At 32.2% G+C, this 21,668-nt stretch overlaps 1 protein-coding gene and 1 long non-coding RNA gene across 4 annotated transcripts in view; one reads left to right on the top strand and one right to left on the bottom strand.

Annotated features, from left to right (window-relative positions):
• LOC148628770 (uncharacterized) overlaps positions 1-11,795 on the bottom strand; it is a 35,202-nt gene extending 23,407 nt beyond the window's left edge. Inside the window, exon 1 of the long non-coding RNA XR_015924427.1 lies at positions 11,689-11,795. This is a non-coding gene — a long non-coding RNA (uncharacterized LOC148628770). The remainder of the gene's footprint in view (positions 1-11,688) is intronic.
• LOC148628769 (cytochrome P450 2U1-like) lies at positions 11,758-21,222 on the top strand. Of its 3 annotated transcripts, XM_088594147.1 has the most exons (9): positions 12,351-12,763; positions 13,080-13,299; positions 14,631-14,734; positions 15,013-15,136; positions 16,005-16,155; positions 17,782-17,918; positions 18,915-19,011; positions 19,487-19,693; positions 20,944-21,222. In XM_088594147.1, exons 3-9 carry the CDS (start codon positions 14,685-14,687, stop codon positions 21,123-21,125), a joined length of 948 nt encoding a protein of 315 aa, XP_088450273.1. In that variant the 5' UTR covers positions 12,351-12,763; positions 13,080-13,299; positions 14,631-14,684; the 3' UTR covers positions 21,126-21,222. The 3 variants fall into 3 exon arrangements, with proteins under 3 accessions (XP_088450256.1, XP_088450273.1, XP_088450264.1); XM_088594130.1 differs by lacking the exons at positions 12,351-12,763; positions 14,631-14,734 and adding an exon at positions 11,758-12,217; XM_088594138.1 differs by lacking the exon at positions 12,351-12,763 and having other exon boundaries at positions 13,299-14,734.
• The last annotated feature ends 446 nt before the right edge of the window (positions 21,223-21,668 follow it).

The raw sequence follows: 21,668 nt of genomic DNA, 5'->3' as shown, positions 1-21,668 counted from the left end.
TTTCACACATTCACCACTTCATTTCTACTGTACATCAATGTTTCAATTTGTGTAATCATTATGATGTTTTTAAAACATGTAATATTAACTGTGTTACCCTCCTGAAATAATAGATTATTATTCAATTATTACTTAAAACATGGCATCTAAAGATTAAACTCATAAATATAATGCTTTATTTTTTTACAAACTTTGTACAATAAGATCAGATTCAATACTTTTATACACTTCATGATCATAAGCATTTGAAATATTGCATCACTAAGTCTACATCGGTCGGGTATATATCACTTTCTAGCTATACTGAAAAGTCTCTCAACTGGGGCTAAAGTGGCAGTTATTGATTTTCATTATTTTATATTATTTTTACTTGATATCTCTAATAAGGTAATAGACGAGGTGGTTTACTAGTGTCAAGATATGACAATTACCAATATAAGTCCCTGAGGGGAGTCAATTAAGATCTTTTAAACAAAAATGTTTTTATAACAGGCGTTTTCCTGATAGCCCAACCTTTTAAATTACAGGTGAAAAATACACACAGTTTGTTGAACAATAGGAAATTTGAAAATCATTTAATGATATAAACTTCTCATTTCAACAGTGTTTAAATGAGCTGTGCAAGTACAAGCATATGTAATTTTTGAAGAATGTCATAAATTCAATACAGAATATATCAAATTTGCAGTAATAGACATCCATTCTGCTTTGATGTCACACCAAAAGTAAAATTCACCGCATGTATATTATATAAGGTCAGTGAGCTGTTTTTACATGTAAAACAAAAAGACACATTTTCTAACTTCAGGGAAAGTTTACCCAAGGGACAATATAAGAATTATTTTCTCTTTCACAATTGTTGCCCTAGGGACATTCATTAGTTATAATAACCATTCATTTAACATGTTAAATGAACTCCTAACATAAAGCAAAGATATTTATTTGTAAATGATCTGAATTCAATTTGCTTCAATTGCAATTTACAATACACAATATAATAACATATTGCTCAGTTTAAATATTTGTAAAATATATACATAATTCAATTCTTACACATTTTATTTACATTTATTCATAAAGTAATCAAAACGTAATCAGGATTACAGCCTTGTTCCCTCAAGTAATCGATTATATTTGATTACATGCAATCAAAAAGAGGCATAATTATTGATTATATGTGATTACTACAAAAGTGTAATCGTGTAATCGATTACAGATGATTACGATTATCCCATCCCTGCAACTGGCCACCCCTCCATTTAGTACCTAATAAAACACACTGAATCTGGAATTATGCATCATTGTAAATGGATTACTTCGTGTGTATTGATCAAAAGTGTTCAAAATAACTCAGATTGTAAACTTTGAAATCATACCTTTCATTGCAAAAGTGTATGAATATTGTGTACAAGTGTGACTAAATTGCCTTCAGTTGGCACAACAATGTTCGAACTATATGATTTTTCGTTATATATGTACGATTTACGGTTTTAAAGTTGTGACCAACTGAATCATTTCATGTTAGGTTGCGAAATCAATCTTGTAACCAGGGAAACCTTAAATCTTCCAGAAATATTGTCAAATAGTATTGCCTCTGTTTCTGAACAAAATGTAACTTTCGGTGTGCGTATATAAAACGGTCAAATATATGTTAAAAATTAGCTTTTTCACTACGGGGTAGATAACTCTTGACCAATAAATGATCACGTCTCACAGGGTGATTATCAAAGTCTTATCTGAGATTGCAAATAAAATGGTAAATATCTTGTCGTGATACGATTAAATCAGAAACGGGCAAATTGGGTGGCGAAAAAAAAGAGAATAATAATAATCATCAGAAATACTAGAAGGCCTTCCCGTAAAAAAGCCTATAATAATTTTTGAAAGATATCTTGGTATTCTAAAGTTAATATAACAAATGGATTATATTTTTGGAAAATGTAGCGAATCGGCGCAATTTCACCGATTTCTGAAAATCATCACATTTGACAGGTAGTATATAGTGTGACATAGTATTGGTATGTAAAACCATTCTTCTAAATTAATAAGAGGTAGTTTGAGTTGTCTTTCTTGAGCCATATTTGCAATAATGATAGAAAACCATTTCCCGACACAGTTTTTAGCAATTTAAACAAAGGACCTTGACCTTTGACCTTTGAACTTGGTAAGTTTTTGTGGGCATTTATGCTACTGATCAAGAATATATATGATTTATAAGTACTTTTCTTTAAAACAAATAAAAAAAAATTGACCGATTCTATCGAAATATCATTACAAAAAACATTTTTTTTGCCATAACTCTTACAATTTTGAAAATGCTAAATAAAGACCTATATTTTTCCTTTTAGAGTAGAGTTATTTTCAACATGATTCATTTACAGTACACGTCTAGATATAACGATTTGTGACATATTGGCAAAAAAACTGCAAAACATCACAAAAATACCAAATTTTTACTATAACTCAAAGCGCTTCATCGAAACGCGTAGAACTTTACATATAGAAATAAGATGTAATCAAGATGCATTATTTTCATGTTCATCTATTCATCTGTTTTCCTTCTATTATCATTTTCAAGTGAATCATCTAATAAGGCGAAAGTCTAATTTCAGAGTGACCTTAACCGTGGTATTTTTAAACACACAATATATCATCTAAGATCAACAGTGAAGATCGCATATCTGTACGACTGGCGGTTTTAAAAATAAGTGACAAAATGAATCATTTCATTTTTAGGTCGCGAAATCGCTTAATCAGGGAAACCTTAAATCTTTCCGAAACCTTGTCCAATAGTACTCCCCTCTGTTTCTGAACAATATGTAGCTTTCGGTTGGTGTGTATCTAAAACGGTTTAAAAATGATTACATTAGTTTTTCCGCTACGGGGTAGATAATTCTGGACTAAAAAATGATCATGTCTCACAGGGTGAATTCCAAAGTTTTATCTCAGATCGCAAAAAAATGGTAAATACTCTTGTCGTGATACAATTAAATCAGACGCGGGAAAATGGGCGATGAATACGAAAGAATAATAATAATCATCATCAGAATACAAGAAGGTCTGCCCATTGAAATGGGAAAGACCTTAAATATAACCACATACAAAATCAAAAATGTACATATGAGATACATGTATACATAACAAAAGTCTGTTACTGATATATTCCATGGCAGTGATCAATACACAGACGAACGACTGGTACTGTAAGTATTCAGCAATCTGTACAAGAAGGGAGAAAGTGTCAGAAGAGGACAAACCTATTTGATCTTGAATATCTCGGTCTTGGTCCTGCATAGTTCTACACTCCCTTTACAAAATAAGTATTGACACTCCTGTTTCTGACCCCACCTCATCATTATACAGACTTGTTGCAATCATTTTGGATATTGGTTTCCACAGACTCTTTAAACCAGTTTGTGTGAAAAGTCAAGATGAAGAAAAACGATCATTTCTTCCACTACCGTTTGTCAACAAAGGTATAGATGCAATTAATTTGGCTAACATCCTCCATCACAAAACATTTACCAAACAAAATTCCCCCATATTTCAAAGACAAATCCATACCAATTATTTCATATTCCTATACTTCACCCATCGCATCCAAAATTTTCAATTATAAAAGGCTATTGCAGAACCTCGAGATTGAGGACTTCAAGGCTAAACCACTTGACTGTTCTTGCAAATCCTCTCCATTCAAATATGGTCCTTCTGGTCGCGTCGTTAAGGAGAGTTAACCATTATCGAAAACGAATTTCTGCGTAATATCCTTTCTAAAGGTCCCAAGTACAGTGAAAATGAAAGTTTTTAGTAGGTCAGTGAGTGCCAAGGCTACATTAGTTTTCAAAGATCCCGATGTAGCAAAAACATTGTCTACTATACATGAAAAATATGTTGTCGTACCTGCAGACAAAGCCCAAAACAACATTGTTTTTGTCTGCAAAACGTTTTATATCCAATGTTTATTATCAGAGGTAGACGTAGACAAAACCTATACTGCTACCACTCTCTCCAAAGAAGAGATTGTGGAAAACCATAAATCTGTGTTATCCTCTTTTGGTCTCTCTACCACGATGATTGTGATTTACCGTCTATGTACTGGATTCCTAAACTTCACAAGAATCCATACAAACAACGTTTCATAGCTGGATCTGCAAAATGTACCACCAAATCTCTTTCAAAACTTTTAACTTCTATACTCACAACTGTCAAGGAGGGTCTGCAGTCCTACCACAACACTTGTTACTCCCGTAGTGGTATTAATTCAATGTGGATCCTGAAAAATTCGAAAGATCTTTTGGAGGAGACAATTAGTTCAAGACTATTATCTGAATATAATAGCATTAAAACCTATGATTTTTCAACACTGTATACTTCTATTCCCAATACTTAGTTAAAATCCCGACTTAAAAACATTATACATCGTTGTTTTTTTCAAAAAAGATGGTACACCTAGATACAAATATATAGTTCTTGGTAGAGATTCCTCATACTTTGTAAGAAATAATTCCAAATCATCTTCCAAATATACAGAGGAAGATGTTTACAAAATGCTGGAATTTTTAATCGACAACATATTTGTCCAGTGAGGTGGACGTGTTTTTCAACAAACGGTCGGCATTCCAATGGAAACAAATTGTGCCCCTTTACTTGCTGACCTATTCCTTTACTCTTAAGAGGCTGACTTTATAGCTGATCTGATCAGAAAAAAAGAATATCGTTTGGCTAGATCCTTCAATCTCAGTTTCCGCTATATAGATGACGTATTATCTTTAAACAATCCTAATTTCGGGGATTTGATACATCGCATCTACCCAAAAGAACTTGAGATAAAGGATACTACAGACACTGTGAGGTCAGCCTCATATCTTCACCTACACTTAGAAATCGATGGTAAAGGAAAACTATTGACTAAACTTTACGACAAACGTGATGACTTTTCATTCAGAATTGTCAACTTTCCTTTCATCTGTGGCAAAATCCCTTCGACTCCTGCGTATGGCGTTTTCACATCGCAACTCATACGTTATGCCAAAGCTTGCCGAAACTACGCAGACTTTTTGTATCGCGCTAGAACTCAAACAAATAGGCTTCTGGAACAGAGTTATGTTGCTACAAGATTGAAGTCATCATGAACTCGAGGATCGTTATGGTGTATTCCTCAGCACCATGAAAACTGATTTATTCAACGGGTCATAGTTCTCCTTTCTTCGTTTGTCTACCCCGGACTTGACTTTTTATGAGAAACTCGGAGGGTGTTTCTAGAAAAGCAGAGGACGCTTACCCTACCGGTGCACCTGGTCCATGCTCCCAGTTTTTAGTGGAGTCCGAGTTGCTCATTTACTTTTGTTACTTTGTATGTATGATTTTAGTTACTTTATGTTCTTTGTTGTGTATGTCTGTTTTCCATGTCTGGTCTTTGTCCCTGGATTACATTCTTTAGATTACCGCTATAACCTTGGTTCCTTGATTACTTTTTCCGTCTAAGTTACTTTTAAACAATGCCTTATCCCCCTTTATATACTAACAATTATGTAAAACAACTCAGTATTTGTCAAACCTCCTGTGTTATGATTTATTATATTTATTTCTCCTATTTATTTGTCATTCATTTATTAATAGTATCATCTTAATTGTATATGAACCTGTATAACTACCATTTTCCTCATTTACCCTTGTCATCTTAATGGTTGTTTTCTTGTGTATGTATACAGGTATCTCATATGTTTGTTAATTATGTTTTTAGATCACTGATGATTAAGAAGTTCAGAACGTAAAGAGTTCATTTAATAAATTTATAATATAAATATGATAAGCAATTGGTTTTCTTCAAAAACCAAAATAAAATTACTTGTGCCAAGAATGCCTAAAAATTTTACTCGCGTAAATAACAAGGTTCGTGCTTGATAAGACAAGGTTAATGAAATGTTAACGTCGTACCCTGCATGGGGTGCATGTATGTTAATACATTGTGGACTTTGATAGTAGGCTAAAGTGATTACAATTTTGTGTTTTTACTTTGACAATGTAGTTATAATGCATATGCTAAATTTGGGATGCATGGGTATCTCTAGTGGGCCTTGTGTTTTCCGGATGCCATGTAGTTGTTACAAAATGGCATATTTTAGTTAATGTCAATTTTTATACCACAATTTTTCTTTGGTGAATCTGCCTACATTATGTTTGTTTTTCATTCCATTATAGTTTTGGTTCAATGTAAAGATAGCACCCAAAAACTATACCAAAATCTTGTGGATATCATAATATAGACAATTCAATTAAGCTGGTGCAAAGTTTGAAAAAAGGGGGATTCGCAGGTTTTAAATTCATTAGAAAGGTAAGATGAAATGTGTTTGAATATACAAAAACTTGTTTGAAGTAGGGTACTTGAAAACAATTGCCCATTACCGGTGAAATGGTGGGAATGTGATATTCCAAAAAAATTCCCCATTTTATGAATAAAACTTATTATTGTCACATTGAAACTGAAACATACTCGCTTGAAATAAGACGATATGTTGAATACATCGATATATAAAACACAAGTACCCAAACTGTCTTTTTACGACGATTATATGCTAAAAATCAACATTTTGGTTTATGTTAAGGTATTCTTTTCATGGGTGATGTTGGCTATTTTTCACCCAATTAGATTTGGAAAAGTTCAAATATTTATTACCTGGATTCATTTGGAAGCTAAGACACTATATTAATATATTGTATCACACAAAATCTTTTTAAACCTACAGTATTCTGAAAAAAAAAGAAATGACAGGTTTTGTAGAAGAAATTCTGAAATTCTGAAAATTCCCTTTTTTAAGACTTTACAATATTTGTAACCCAAAAGGGAAACTCTAAGCACCCGAATTGATCAGATATGTTGTGTACATCATTATCTTAATTATAAACTCCTTAAGTATGAGTTTTACGGTTTTGATATACTGTGAATGAGAATACTGTTTCATACTGAGACCAGTTTTCTAGGTGTAGGGGTAATATTTTAAACATTTTTTGAAAATTCTTGAAAATTCGTTTTCTTGGTGTTTTGATGTAGAAAACTAAATCACCTATCCGATGACACCAAAAATTGAAAAGTCTTAGTTGAGCAATAACTTGTAGATAAGCATGGATGAATTCTGAATACCAAAATTCATCAAAAGAACTTCACAGATATTATTTGTGATAATTCTAAACAGAAAATACCAAATAAGCCATTTCTTTACTGAATTATAAATAACTTAAGGGTTTTGACATGGAAAAATATGTCAATTTAAGCGATTTTTCGTTGAGGTAGGGGTACCATATTTGCATTTGACTCCGTAACCCTAAGTGTTACTGCAACTTTCTTGATATCATCGTCAAGCTAAGACATTGGGCTACATTATGATGTATGCATATGTCAATTTACTTCGTTTTGTAGAAAGCAGAAGTTCGAAGTATCTAAAATGTGTAAAATGTTGATTTTTGCCTCAAAAAGGTATGAAAAGTAGCCAAACAAAAAAATACAAAAATGCTTCAGTTTATTTTATGGCGTCAAAAAGATTCTGAAATGGGAGTTACCTGAAAATCATATTTTGATTGATGAATGGGGGAATGCACGAGGATTATCTCAGCCCACGTACTAATATATTAAGACAAACTCTTTACTTGAGGTTTACAGTTATAACTTATTTTGCAAAAATCCAAATTGATATATCGAAAAAATATTACTTGAAACGGTTATGAAAGGTATAGGTATCTAGATTAAACAATAGAATAATTACATGTAATTATTTTTTATGCATTACGTCATTTTCAAGTGTAATGTAGCTATTTATAGGAGGTCAACAGCTAGGACAACACAAAACTGTCATCTAATGTCTTGACTAGAACGTTTACTATACTTGGCAGAAAAATGTTGAATATTAAACAGTAATAATTTTTTTACGATTTGCTAGCTACAGTAAATTGCAATACTCTCGATCGCATATATAGCGCATTTTCCAAGCTAAGACCGTTTATTGTAGTTCTTGGTCATGGGATTAAAATGTGGTCTGTTTTGTTTTGTTTTTATTTGTTTAACATTGATTTTTTTCCACTGCACAAATATAAAAAAGCAAGGAATGGCCATACTAGATAAAGCCACAATAAACCCTTTCGGTTTGGTACCCCACAGTTAATACGAAATGGTATATTTCTAAGTAATACATTAGAGCAACCCCATTATCGTTTCTTAAATAATGAACAAAGATCTCGAGAACACGAAGTTGAAATTGAACAGATGGGATGGACTGAAATAATTGCAGTGTTATATTTCAAAGTATTTTACCTTTGCCACGATACTTTTGAATAAATAATTTAACTTGAAATAATTAGTCCTTTTACATACAAATTAGTTTTATTGGTCTTATCAATGAGAACCCAAAGGAACGTGGATTTAAGAGAAAATTAAAAGAAAATAATCCGTGAATATAGTCTAAACAAGGAAAACAGACGGAAACATCAAAGAACATGAAATAACCAAAATAGCACGTACAAAGAAACAGAATAGAGTGTGAAACCCCGGCTTAACAGAAAACCGGGAGCACGTTTAACAGATGAAAATGTAGGTTGTTCTCTCGTTATTTTCCTACTCACAGTAATTGTAAAAGTTCTGTAAATATATTCTCTGTTTAATTGTAATTTTATGATGCAAATCGAAATATTAAAACAAAATACTGCCAATTGCCAACAAGAAAAAATATGATGTTATAGAGTACTCCAATACTACAAATGGGTATGGTACAACATTTTTGTTCTTAATGGAAAACCATGGGACAGACATTTTTTTTCAGATGAAATTGGTATGGGAAAAACAGTATTTTAAATTGTATTTTGGTATATTATTTCCTTTATATGGAGAAGTATGAATTAAGTAAAGCTTAATTCAGGGATTTAGCTATTTTGTGTGGGGAGGGGGGCTGGAGATGTTAATACCAGAAATTCACGTTTTATGTGATAAAAATGACACGAGTTCCTTATTTGTGTGGTTCTTTAAATGTTTCACGCAGTTTTGTTCTGATGTTTGTGTGACTGTCTTACCTTGTGATATATACATGTAGAAACAAGTGCATCACTGCCGCAATTTTAAAAATCCTATCCATAAGTATTCAAACAAAAAGTTCAATTTACTCTCCTATTTACTATGAAATTTAAGTACAAGATAGATGGACAAATGGAATACATAACAGTAGTTGAGACACAGTTATAACATTCCCTTTCTTTTTCAGACAAATAAGTACATGGGACATATATATATGTTTTAAAACTATCGTTTTAAAAATATGTATTTATTTTTCATTGGTAAATTATTTCGTACCGGTCCAACACCAGTGACAAATATTGCTTGCTGGTTCCTAAGCCATTCTTCAGATTATATTTTTTTTACATTTCATATTTGATAGTTTCTATTAAAATTATGTATTACTGACACACCATTATTTTGTGATATTGAACGCTTGACGTTTTGATTACAAGAGTAATCAAGGGAACCAAGGTTATAGCGGTAATCAAACGAATGCAATCCAGGAACAAAGACCGGACATAGAAAACAAACATACGCAACAAAGAACAAAATTAACTAAAATCGTACATACAAAGTAACAAAAGCAAATGAGCAACTCGGACTCAACTAAAAACTGGGAGCATGGACCAGGTGCACCGGTAGGGTAAGCGTCCTCTATTTTTCTAGAAACACCCGCCGAGTTGCTAAGTCCGGGGTAGTCGAACGAGGAAAGGAAAACTCTGACCCGTTGAATAAATCAGTTTTCATGGTGCAGACAAGTCCATTAGACTTTGTCCATACAAGTGATATTGGATGGGTGACGTCAGTTGCTTATGGAATGCCATCAAAATTATCAGAGTGAATATCAATTGGTCAAATATATCTAATAGGTAATTAACTAACTTGCTCACTTTTAAAAAGTTGCATCCAAAAACAAAAACATACAAAAAGTGGTCGTAGTTGACTCGACCAAATCAAATATATACCAAAATATCCATTTTATTTTTTTCATCGTGGTGAAAAGAAACTCATTCAATGGGAAATTCTTAAAAATTCCACAGAAAAATGTAATAAAACAATTATGTCGGCTTGATGCATGCAATATCATGTTTTAGAACACTTAAAATATATATCGCATGCACTGAGCTGCTATAATTGTATAATATGAGACAAGACCCATACACATGTAATGTAATGATGTTGGAGCTAATAAAATTTTTGTACGTGTATGATATATTGCCAAAAGCAACAAATGTTACAATTCGGTGTTGTGTGATTCCGTAAAAAGATGATTCTGTACATGCTTCGAATTATATGCGAAGTATCAAGGTCAAAATAAATAATTTACGTATAAAAGAGATCAATTTACGTATTATTTTATACGGCAATATCTCTTTAAACACGTAAATCGAATCCTTTATATACGTAATTATGTATATACAGGGAGAAACACATCATCCAATAACATTCCTTGTTTATCTTTTAGTAAACTTTATATCTATATTTGTTGGAAGTAAAAAATAATTTAATCATAATTCTTTTTTTTTTATTTACAAGAGGATGCCCACGAAATTGCGGTCGATTGTCAAAATGACATTGCCATTGGTCCAGGGAATTTTGGCATGACTTTTTTTTTTTTTTTTTTTTTTTTTTCTTATTTCTTTATTTCCTTTTAATTTTCTGCTCCACCAAATAAAAAGGATGGAAAATAAAATCGTAAAATTTAAATAATACGTTATTTTTTTTCAAAACAATGAGTAGGGTGTTTACACATTAATTGTGGGAGGGGTCCGGACTTTGACCTTGTCTTTCTGCGCAGGTGTTGTAAGGGGAAGGTTTACCCCAGACTTTTTGTCTTTTTGTAAGAGGGAGCTGTGTTGATCACCCTTTAATTTCTGAAAGTTCTGCTCTATCCAGCTGAACGGTGCATACAAATTATTAAATTACTCAAAAGGGGTTTACTAGTCATCCTAGTTTACACATAGAAGAAGAGGCAAGTTTAGTTCCACACGTTCATCGCCTTTCCATGTCTGGAAAGGTTTACACCCCAGAAAAATGATGGATGTCATTTAATTTAACAAAATAATGAACATACAATACTCGTGTAACACATGTACATTAAACAAAAATAATTCAGTACACGTATTTACGTAGTTCGAATTCTGAATATACAGAAATAATTCCGTTCATACAAAATTCAATTTACTTCTACACAGAATCATTTTCATTTACATTGTACACACAATTCAATGAACGTATATACAGAAAAAAATCGCGCCATAGAGTTATTATTTTTTGTAACTAGCTAAGACAAAAATTGAAAGAAAAAAAACAAAAACAAAAATACGTGATTTCAAAGATCAGGGTATCATTTACTTTGTAGTTATACTTCAAAGTTAAAGAATATCTAAGTCTTCACGATGCATATTCTACCTCTTCAACATATGTTACATCTTGTCGATCTTCATTTTGACCCTTTCCCTTTGATACATTTTAATACAACCACGGAAGGATTAAAAATAAATATACCTTTAAAAGATACACAATCTGACAATTGTGATACACAATACACAAAATGATTTTGAATCAAGTCAACTTATTTCGGAAATTATTAATTAACTTATGACACTAATTAGTATTTTAATGTATGTCATAAAAACATATCTTACCAATTGATTTATCGTAATAATGCTCGTTAGATGTTTAAAGTCCAGAATATATGTATGTTAACATGAAAGGTGAAAACGTAGAACGTTCTGTCGGATGTGCCTGATTGAATCCCTCTTGGTAATGGTATACCACATGTATGTATATACAAGTATGTATTAAGGCAGTATTGGCTGCACCGACGCGACAATATGTTGGAATATATTGACAGCACCACGCTTTCAACATTTTTTATATTTTTGATAATTTCGTATTTATTATGGGACCAAATGTTACAGAAGAATGTGAACATTCCTGGACCTCGACCATGGCCTGTGGTAGGCAATTTGTTGGTACTATTTAAATCAAAAAACGTGGGCGAAACTTTCAGACAACTTCAAAGGAAATACGGAGATTTGGTGTATTTAAGAATGGGTCGAGACAGTCTAGTGGTTGTTTTCGGTTATAAGAATATCCGTGAAGTTTTGGTGGATAACAGCGATAAGACAAAGTTCAGACCAGTGATTAAAGCAATTTTTCCTGATGGAAATGGTGGGTTTATTCTTGCAATATACACATATGGTATATTTCCTGTAATTTGATTTACTTTTGAATGGATGGGTAAGAATGATATTCTAAACAGTAGTTATTGTTTACCGGGATATTTAGCACAACTTTTTCGCGTTTTCTGCTATCAATCGCTGAATTTTAAAATCGCGACCCAGCCATCATAAATCATATTAAAGATTTATCGTAACTTTTCGTCAAATATGACCTCAATTTTACCCCTAATTTCCCACTGATGACAGACAGACATGTGTATCTAGAAGAATTTAAGGCATATCACCCCTAGATATGAGAAAGTTGAATTAACTTGAGGTATATCAAAAACTGGCCTGACTTCTGCAGGGTCAATTCTAGAACGAGGCCAAATATGAACCAAGTCTAGATAATGTTTGAGATATTCCCCATGTATTAAAGGTAAATATTCACATTGACATGCTGGTTATAAGAAGGACAATAGCCACCTTTTCACATGTGCAAAATCTCTGCAGAATTGAAACTAATGGTGAAATTTGAGGCCATATTTGTCGAAAGGTAATGATTAAACTAAAGCATTAATTAATACATCAACAATAAAAACATGATTTCGGATAGAAAAAGAAGTCTGTAAAGTTTCTCGCTTATGAGTACGTTGAAAGATAAGCAAGATCAGTCTCACAGTTGTTCAGAGACATATTGTGTTGGTAATTTAAAGATAACTGTACGTTTATAATTACTTGTTGGTTCAAAAAGCCTTGCCAATCTCTTTAGAACCTGTTTAAGAAATAAAGAAGTTTGGAATAGCAATAGTTTTTTCGATTTTTGTTATCTAATCGTGACTTACTACATTTTAACAAACACGATATTTCAGGAGTGGCTACCAGTAACGGACAGGAATGGCAAAACCTGAGAAAATTTACCATCACAGCACTGAAAGACTTTGGGGTTGGCAAAAAATCAATTGAACAGAGAATTCAAGAGGAGATAGGATTTTTATTAGACTATATAGCAAAGAATAGCCCACTGGATGTCAGCAATATATATTCAAAAGTTACATCCAATATTATTTCCAACATTATTTTTGGTTCAAGGTAACTGGAACGGGCTATCTATCACTAATTTTTGTGAGTTCTGGGCACGAATAATCAAATTTTGGTTATTCATGATACTAACCAATTGATTATCCTATTAATAACATAAATTTTTCCGTATTTCAATGCTAAATTTTGAATTTTATGATTCGCGGGTTGATTTTCTAGTGACGTTTTGGCGTAAGAAAGTCCGAGATTAATATTAACGAACTCATTTCACATATGAATCATAGAATTTAAAGGGACATCCAACAAATCACTGCGACCTATATTGAATTGTAACCTTGTTTCCAGCCTGTAAGTGTTGTAAAATCTCATTCAGGTCCTGATTTATCGGCCCTTTGAATGATAAACAATTCGAGCTCGACTTGCAATTTCCAAAGGTTTATCTGTTATTTTCAGAGCAGGGCTTTACACCTTTGCCACAATCAGTGCAATCGAAACTCCTCAGCCTTTCTAGCTACACAAAAGAAAAAAAGTTACTCTTAGTATAGGAGAAGTGGCCGAGTAGTTCCGATTGGGTTCCCTTGACATGATTGAATACTCTTTCGTAACCGTGTTGACCCGAATATTTTCAATGACCCAGAACCAGATTAAACAATTTCAGGATTTTCAAATTTTCCCAATTGTCAAAACTTCATTATTTTGTTATTTTTATCCAATATTGGTCTGTAAAATATTTTATTTAGATGAAATTATTCATATTTGAGTGTAAATTTATTATTCTCTTACTTCAAAAATAAGTTTGTACTCATATTTTATTATAATACACCTTTTTTCCTATATTATTGTATTTTAAACTTTTAGTTTAAGGAATCAAAAAAAATTTTTTTATTATCTTCAAAAATGAAAAAGTTATTGTGATTTAGAGTTAATGCCCCATGCCACCTAATGAATTTTTTGCCAACCAAAACAAAATCACAGGTAACTGATGACATTATCAAGAACTCTCCTATAGTCAATTGTAAATAGCCCCTGTATTTGAATCGATTAACTTGGTAATATTACATAAATTCAAGGCCAATCAATCATTTTCATCTTTTAAAGTAAACTTCACGTTTTCATACAAGAAAAAAGCACACAAAGACATGTGTATGATATTTTTTTTTAAAATAGGTACGTTGTAGCGATCTTTAGGACGCTTATGATATTGATTAGGTAACCAGATTAGGACCAGATTAAACAACTGATAATTAATATTCATTATATTGTGGCCGTGCTAATGTACTTGTATATGAGCTATATAGTGTTGTAACTAGCCCCTGTGCCTGAATTGGAAATTGTTCAATGCTAATCGATCATTTCATGTAAACTTCCCGTTCTCAAACAAGCAAGAAACACAAGTAGAAGAGGTACATTTCTATCTCGTATGAAGCTATGATGCTATGGCGGTAAACACAGCACAGATCTGCAGCACTACGTGGAGTATAAATATGTAATTATGCAAATTATATGCGAATATAAAGTACTTAAATTACGAGTGCAAGAACTCGGTAACAATACTGGCGACTTAATAATATTCAATTTAATAATTGAAAATAAAAACATTTCGCTTGTATATAATATCGCATTAGAAGCAATGCTCAGTAAACAAATTCCAATTATTTAAAAATATATGCTTTAAACACTATAAACCGTATACATTACTTCAAATTTATTATCAACATTGAGTTATGTTACATTTATTTCAATTTGAAAATACACACTTTGTAGGTTTGACTACGATGACGCGAAATTTAACCGATTGATAGATCGTATATCAATGTTATTTAAACTGCAAGCCATGTCCTCCATAACAAGAGCTATTCCATTTCTTCGATACATCCTTCCGACACAGGTAAAGTGCAGTAATTTAAAGTTGAAAGTCATTTAAAAAAATCGATTTTATCATTTAAGATAGGTGGATGTGTCTTGTCTACTACTGTATTATGTAATACTAAGATAAATGTATTTAAAAGGTAAAATATTGTTACCGCAAGGGTTTGTGTATTTTTCTTATCACATGAGGTCAGCATTTTTCGGCATTCCCAATAAAACTACTTGCAACTTTCTCATCGACACTTTTATAAATATGACTTATGAGCATATACTGTTCAATATGAAGTACGACGGTTTTCCCTTTCCTGTTATTTCACAAATGTATTGATATCTTTGCGGAAAATTAATTCCCATTAAACAATCGCTGTTGATACACATTGCATCTACTAAAATGAAAGTATTGACAATATAGGCTCTATCAATAGACAAAGAACGGTGTACCATAACCAATGCATTAGCGTATAACCTAAAAACTAGTAAATAAAACCAAATGGTAATCATATGCCACCCATATAATGAAATGTTTAAAAAGATTATCACTTAATCTAAATGAATTATTTTGTTTTTAGTTTCCATGTTATCTATGATCACGAAAAAAATTATTATTTTTATATCAGTTCTCAACAAATGTTTGCATTTGTTTCAAAACAAACAACAGCATATGATATAATATTTCAAGAAAGCGTAACTATTATACGGAACATCTTCACACGTTTATTGTAATTAAAATGTTTTCATCACCTATTCGGGTGTAAAGCCGTTTGTTTGTGTAAAAAAAATTAAAAAAAAGTTTAATAGAAAAATATCGGTAAAATATACAGATGAATCAGCAGTGAAATAGTAAAAATTACGTCAAATTATATATATGTTGTATATTTATTTTACAGGTTTCGCAATTGAGGAGTTGTAGAGACGATATTGAAGGTTACATCCAATCTCGTATTAACCAACAAAGAGAATCATTTGATCCGAACAATATACGAAGTTTTATAGATCTTTATTTAGAGCAGGAGAGTAAATCTGATTCAATGATTTCAGGTAAGGGTATATTGATTTAATTCTGGTCGGGAAGCTGACAGCTTTTGTGAATCAAATTCTGATCAGGAAAACAATTGGATATATTTCCAGGGCCTCAAGGTACCATTGTACAGAGAAAAATGAAAACTAAAAGTCTATCCGTAAAGCATTGAAAATGAATTTTCTTTCCTAACAAAACTGCCAACCCAATTTTTAGAATAAAATGGACGTCTCTTAAATAATTGTGCAAATGAATTTGATTAGATGGATATGATCAGATGGCTAGTCAGTTGTTCAGAAGTGTAGTTTAAGAATTTGTGTCAAACTCAGTGACAATGAAGTTGAAGTAAATTCATATAAACATTAAATGCATATTCCTATATTCCAATATGAATTCTTAGTTGATAAAGTTAAGTTTAATTCTGCTTGTATAGAAATACAGCTAAATAAATTACACCTTAGAGATAAATATCTCAAATTCAAAACCACTAATAATGAGATTTTATTCCTTGTATTACTATATTTTCAATATGTTTGCTTTTAAGTACTTCTTTATTATAATTTATTTTGTTTTAACTTTAACTTTCAAAGTATTAGGATACAATACTGCTGATTAGAAGTTACTTCATGCCAAATTTTCTACCTTTTTAAGATTGTTTTTTTTTTTTTTCATTTACTCATCACCACTAGGCAATAAGATTGCTGAAAACATGATTTTGATAAAATACGAAGGTAATGCTTTTGACAACCACCAATAAGGAGCATATTTTGCATAAATAAAGGGATACTACTTAAGAGAAGCTTGTTACTTTTACAAAAAAAATTATCTCTCTTCTTTTTGTCATAGTGCATTAAGGTTCATCCTAATCTGTTGACAAATATGGGCTCAATTTCACCACTGGATCTAGACTTACCAGTGCATGTAGAAAATGTTTTATGCATAACATGCCCTAAACAAAAATAAATACATTAATTATAGATAAAATTATATAAAAAAAAAACAGTTTCACCTCAAACTGTCCACTCATTTTAAACGTTTTAATTTATTGATATGGACAGGTGGTATTCTCTTTCTATTTACCAGTATTTCAATTAAAAAAGGCTCACTCTTATTTTGAGAAACATCTCAAAACATTTCCCCAATTTAGTTTGTTTTGGCACTCTCTGCAGAATTGGAAAAACATTGAATAGCATCATTAAGATTATAATATTCTTGAACAGATATTGTATTTACATTTCAATAATCTAGGCCAGCCAGTCTTGACATCTTCCCAAGATTAACGGTTATCTGTAGTCAAATGCAAAATTGTGATTGAATGAGCACATATGTGAAAAGGTAATGATTAACCTTAAATAAATGTCTCGGTTTGAATTTCATTTTGTGGTTTGGTCCAGGCGCACCAAATATCCACGATCAATTTCTGGTTTGTAGCAAGTGGTTTGTATCAAACAACTAATGGATGAAACCGCAACACGAGTAAAGGAAGCCTGTTCGTTCTAAGTGACTGAGTCTACGAAAAAGATAAAGAACATATAGCCTGCATACCTATGAACTTTCTGAACGTTGTTTTCACTGCTGGAAACAATATTAAATATTTGTATATCATATGATATTATTTGAATATTACTCGTTAGGGTTTTTTTCAGAGGCAAGTTTGTTATATACCATCGCAGATTTATACTTTGCCGGTACAGATACAACGTCATTGTCGTTACAGTGGTGTATGCTATACATGCTGAAGTACCCAGAAGTTCAAAAGAAATGTCGGGAAGAAATCTTAGAGGTTCGAAAACAGCTTTGGTAGCTTAAAGTATTTGATTGCTATACGAATTTTCACGAATAATTAAATTTCGTACTGCTTTCTTATATTGTAACTTTCACAAATCTTTGAAACATTTATGTCCAATAATGCATTTTAAGGAATCCACAATATGATCGGATTAAATATATTTTTGAAATCACCTTAGAATTATACAGACACAAGTCTGTAACTTATGTCAGCTTATTTTTGAAGTGTAAAAGCATTAACTTTGCCCATTTGGCTATGTAGGAACAAGTCCATATTATTGAAGTAATGAAGGAGTAAAGGAAAGAATTCTGGTCGTAAAGCGTTTAGCGGAGGAAATTGGCGGGAAATATATTTTTCATTTTAAGATTTTACGCTTTGTAATTAGTTGTCAAAACAACTTATTGTCGTTAAGTGAAATTGGACTTGAAATTTCAATAACGAGGTGCCCGAAAAAAAAACACCATACGTAGAATAATACATAAAAAAACAAGAGTTTTGAAGATTGCAAAAGAAAAAAATGACTATGTAAATCGTAACTTCCTTTAAAATCAAGTATAACTTAAATTGTTTGATAATCAATTACTCCATAACATTAGAAGCAACTTTATATGTAAATGTTGAATATTAATTCTTTAAATACAGAAAATGTGAGATTCACAAATCGCATAAAACAAAAACAACAAAAAAGGCGTGCTTGCATGTAGGGAAAGCGATAAGCTAAATATTCATTATTCTACCTTAAAAAAAAACTTTTAGGGGGACTGGTTGTGATCGAAAATCTATTATGATTGTTCCACCTGATGCGTCTAGCATTTACTGATAAAAACACTATTAAGTACAACGTAGTTTATTATGTTGTCAACTCATAAAAATTGCTTAGGCGATGAAGAAAGGAAGTATGTATGAGGTGCATAAGAGATGTTCGAGTTTGATTTCATTTAACTACCGTTAGTGTAGAGTGAAGATACGTAAAGGAATCGTCTTTCACAGGTTATAGGTCACGATAGATTGCCAGTTGCCAAAGATAGGGTTGACTTACCATATGTTATGGCAACACTTCACGAAGTTCAACGAATAGCAACGATAGGTGAGCATTAATAAAACAAAATGGATTGACATTTGCCTTTACTGAATGGATAGATATAAGTCTTAGTCGTATCGTAAATTACGCCATTTCAGTGATAATGTTGTTCGAAAAATAAAAAAAAATTGAAATGAAAGTTGTTCCTTTAGAAATAATAAAAGTTATGGTTAAATGTTCAGCAACTCTATACGACTCGATTATAACAATTGCAATTAACAACGTTTCTGATGAATTGTATGTACTAACTGTCTTCTTTTTTGTCCAGTTTTATCCGAATTATTTTAAATATGCAAGTAGTTCATAAACAAACGTTTGGTGTGGTCTCTGTTTAAGACTGTGTGTCCAGATCCTGAAGTGCAGAGCATTATTTTATTATCACGGTTATTCAGTAAACTATACTTCATATTAAGTTTACGTCCATATGCTAATATCTTGTATACTGAAAAACTTATTTCTTAACACCATTTGACAATTAAAGCTCCCAATGGTTTACCGCACAGAGCTATCGAGGACGTTACGATTGACGGGAAGACGATTTCAAAAGGCTCCAGTATCATATGCTGTTTGCTCTCCGTACACCGTGACCCGTCTATTTGGAAAGATCCAGATAACTTTGATCCCAAACGGTTTTTAGACGATGATGGTAAATTCTGCAAAGTAGAAGGTTTCATTGCGTTTTCTCAAGGTAAATATGTAATAGTTTGTTTATCTAGATTGTCAATTCATCATTTTGCTCACTTGTGTTTGAAGCTTAATTTAGAATTGCGAAAAGAAAAGGATGTTTGAAGTACAATTTTAGAATAGACAAAACTACTTCCTTGACATTAGATCGAACTTATATATGGTTAGATTTTAGTCCTGTGGAAACATTCCAATAATTACCAAATATCGCCAGTTTATATGTAGTGTATACTTCTTGTATTCCTACTACAGAATCACTAAAGAATTTAATACGTTTTTTTAGAAAGAGACCTGACGCGGTTGACTTCTATTCAATTTAGAAACAATGTAATATTTACCTCAAAATGAAATGTTTTGAACAATCAATACAAATATATGATTGCAATACTAAAACTGTGTTCGGTATGATATCGTCTTTGATACTTTCTAATTCTCCTTTGTGCAATTTGAGTATGTGAGAAATCATGTTTTGCCATTACTTCTGCTGAACAATCTTTTGCAATATTCCGCCCAACAACAACAGCATAAAACAAAATCAAAACCTGAAAAGTCTATGTTTTAAGCCATAAAATAACGGTTAAGAAAATGTTAAATAGAAGCCTATGAACATCAGACAGGAGCAACTGGGTTGTGTGCCCCAGGTGGTGGAATGGGGTACACCTGGTGTGTTACATGCTGGGGTTGTCAGGCTATAATTAGGAAAACCTGACCGCAAACCATAGTGGTGCACCGTGTTGGGAAAGATGCAATGTTCCTCGCACGTTTAAGAACCCTACTGTGGTATTCTCCCGGAGTAGGAACCATAGGGCTCCGCCACAGGAGGCTTAATTACCAGACCCTACCCACCTCTCCATATTTCCAGTGGCAATAAAAATTTGTCGACCCCATTATCCTTGGGTCCCATCCCATTTTTCATTTCATCATCCACTTCATGTTCATCGCCTGAATATAGCTGAAATATTGCTGCTCGGGCGTTAAACCCCAACAAACAAACAAACAAACAAACGTAAAATTATAGCATATGTAGATTGACAAAGCATTGTTTATTCGGTGGGTTTTTCTTGATTAGTAATCACTTTAATATGGACAGTGTCTGAATTTTTATATGGACTGGCACTTAAACAAAATCAATATATAGGGTACTCTAATATTGTTTGCTACCTGTTGATAACGATTTATACCTAATTAAAGGTCATATTTTGCGAAAAAAAAGTAAGACGCCTGCTAAATGATTTTTCAAATTTTGTTTTAAAGGGCCTCGAATATGTCTAGGAAGGCAACTGGCTGAAACAGAGCTGCTGATGTTCTTCGTTTCTATTCTGCAGAGATTCAACCTTACACCAGCAAATGATAATGATGAACTTGATACGAATGGAATACAAACTGGATTCACATACCAACCAAAACCATTCAAAATGTGCTTTGGTCAAAGATAAATGTCATTCTATGTAGCAAAAAGAATAACATTTTTATTAAGACTTTCTAGTCCTGTAGCAACGCGATTAAGCATAAAATTAAACTTATATTTTTATACGTTTGAGTTTGTCTTGACAACAGCATTTAGATGTAATTGATATTGCGTCTTTACAAGCCGCTTTGATTAGTTGTTTGGTGTTTGAGTTTTTAATGAAAATTTGTCTCATTTTTCACGTACAATTATCCAAATTACAGATATAATTAAATGCCTTTTGTGGTCTCATGGAAGCGTTCTCGCTACGATTTTGGGTAATTGTAAGTCAACCTACGAACGAGCCACACTTCATGACTGAACAACTACTAGTTATTGTTTCTTAGCCACATCACACATCATATAAGATATTAAGTAAATAGTGATTGACTAGAATTCAAACTGATGCATTCTAGTTGGTCGAGGTGACATCCAGTTGCTTTTTGTAATACATATTGCAGCACAAAAATAATCTGAATAAGCGTGTTAATCTTGTAAAGCAGAGTCTGATGGACCAAAAGTTCTAGACATT

Source organism: Perna viridis, chromosome 1, assembly GCF_037379345.1.
Source record: "Perna viridis isolate PV_CMFRI_1.1 ecotype Kerala chromosome 1, ASM3737934v1, whole genome shotgun sequence".
Classification (NCBI taxonomy): domain Eukaryota; kingdom Metazoa; phylum Mollusca; class Bivalvia; order Mytilida; family Mytilidae; genus Perna; species Perna viridis.
This window is presented reverse-complemented; position numbering and strand designations above follow the sequence as displayed.

Coding starts and splice junctions, on each gene's coding strand:
- LOC148628769 (XM_088594130.1), top strand. CDS start 11,878: ATGTTGGAATATATTGACAGCACCACGCTTTCAACATTTTTTATATTT. Junction 13,300..15,012: donor AACATTATTTTTGGTTCAAG/GTAACTGGAACG, acceptor CACACTTTGTAG/GTTTGACTACGATGACGCGA. Junction 17,919..18,914: donor GTCGGGAAGAAATCTTAGAG/GTTCGAAAACAG, acceptor CGTCTTTCACAG/GTTATAGGTCACGATAGATT.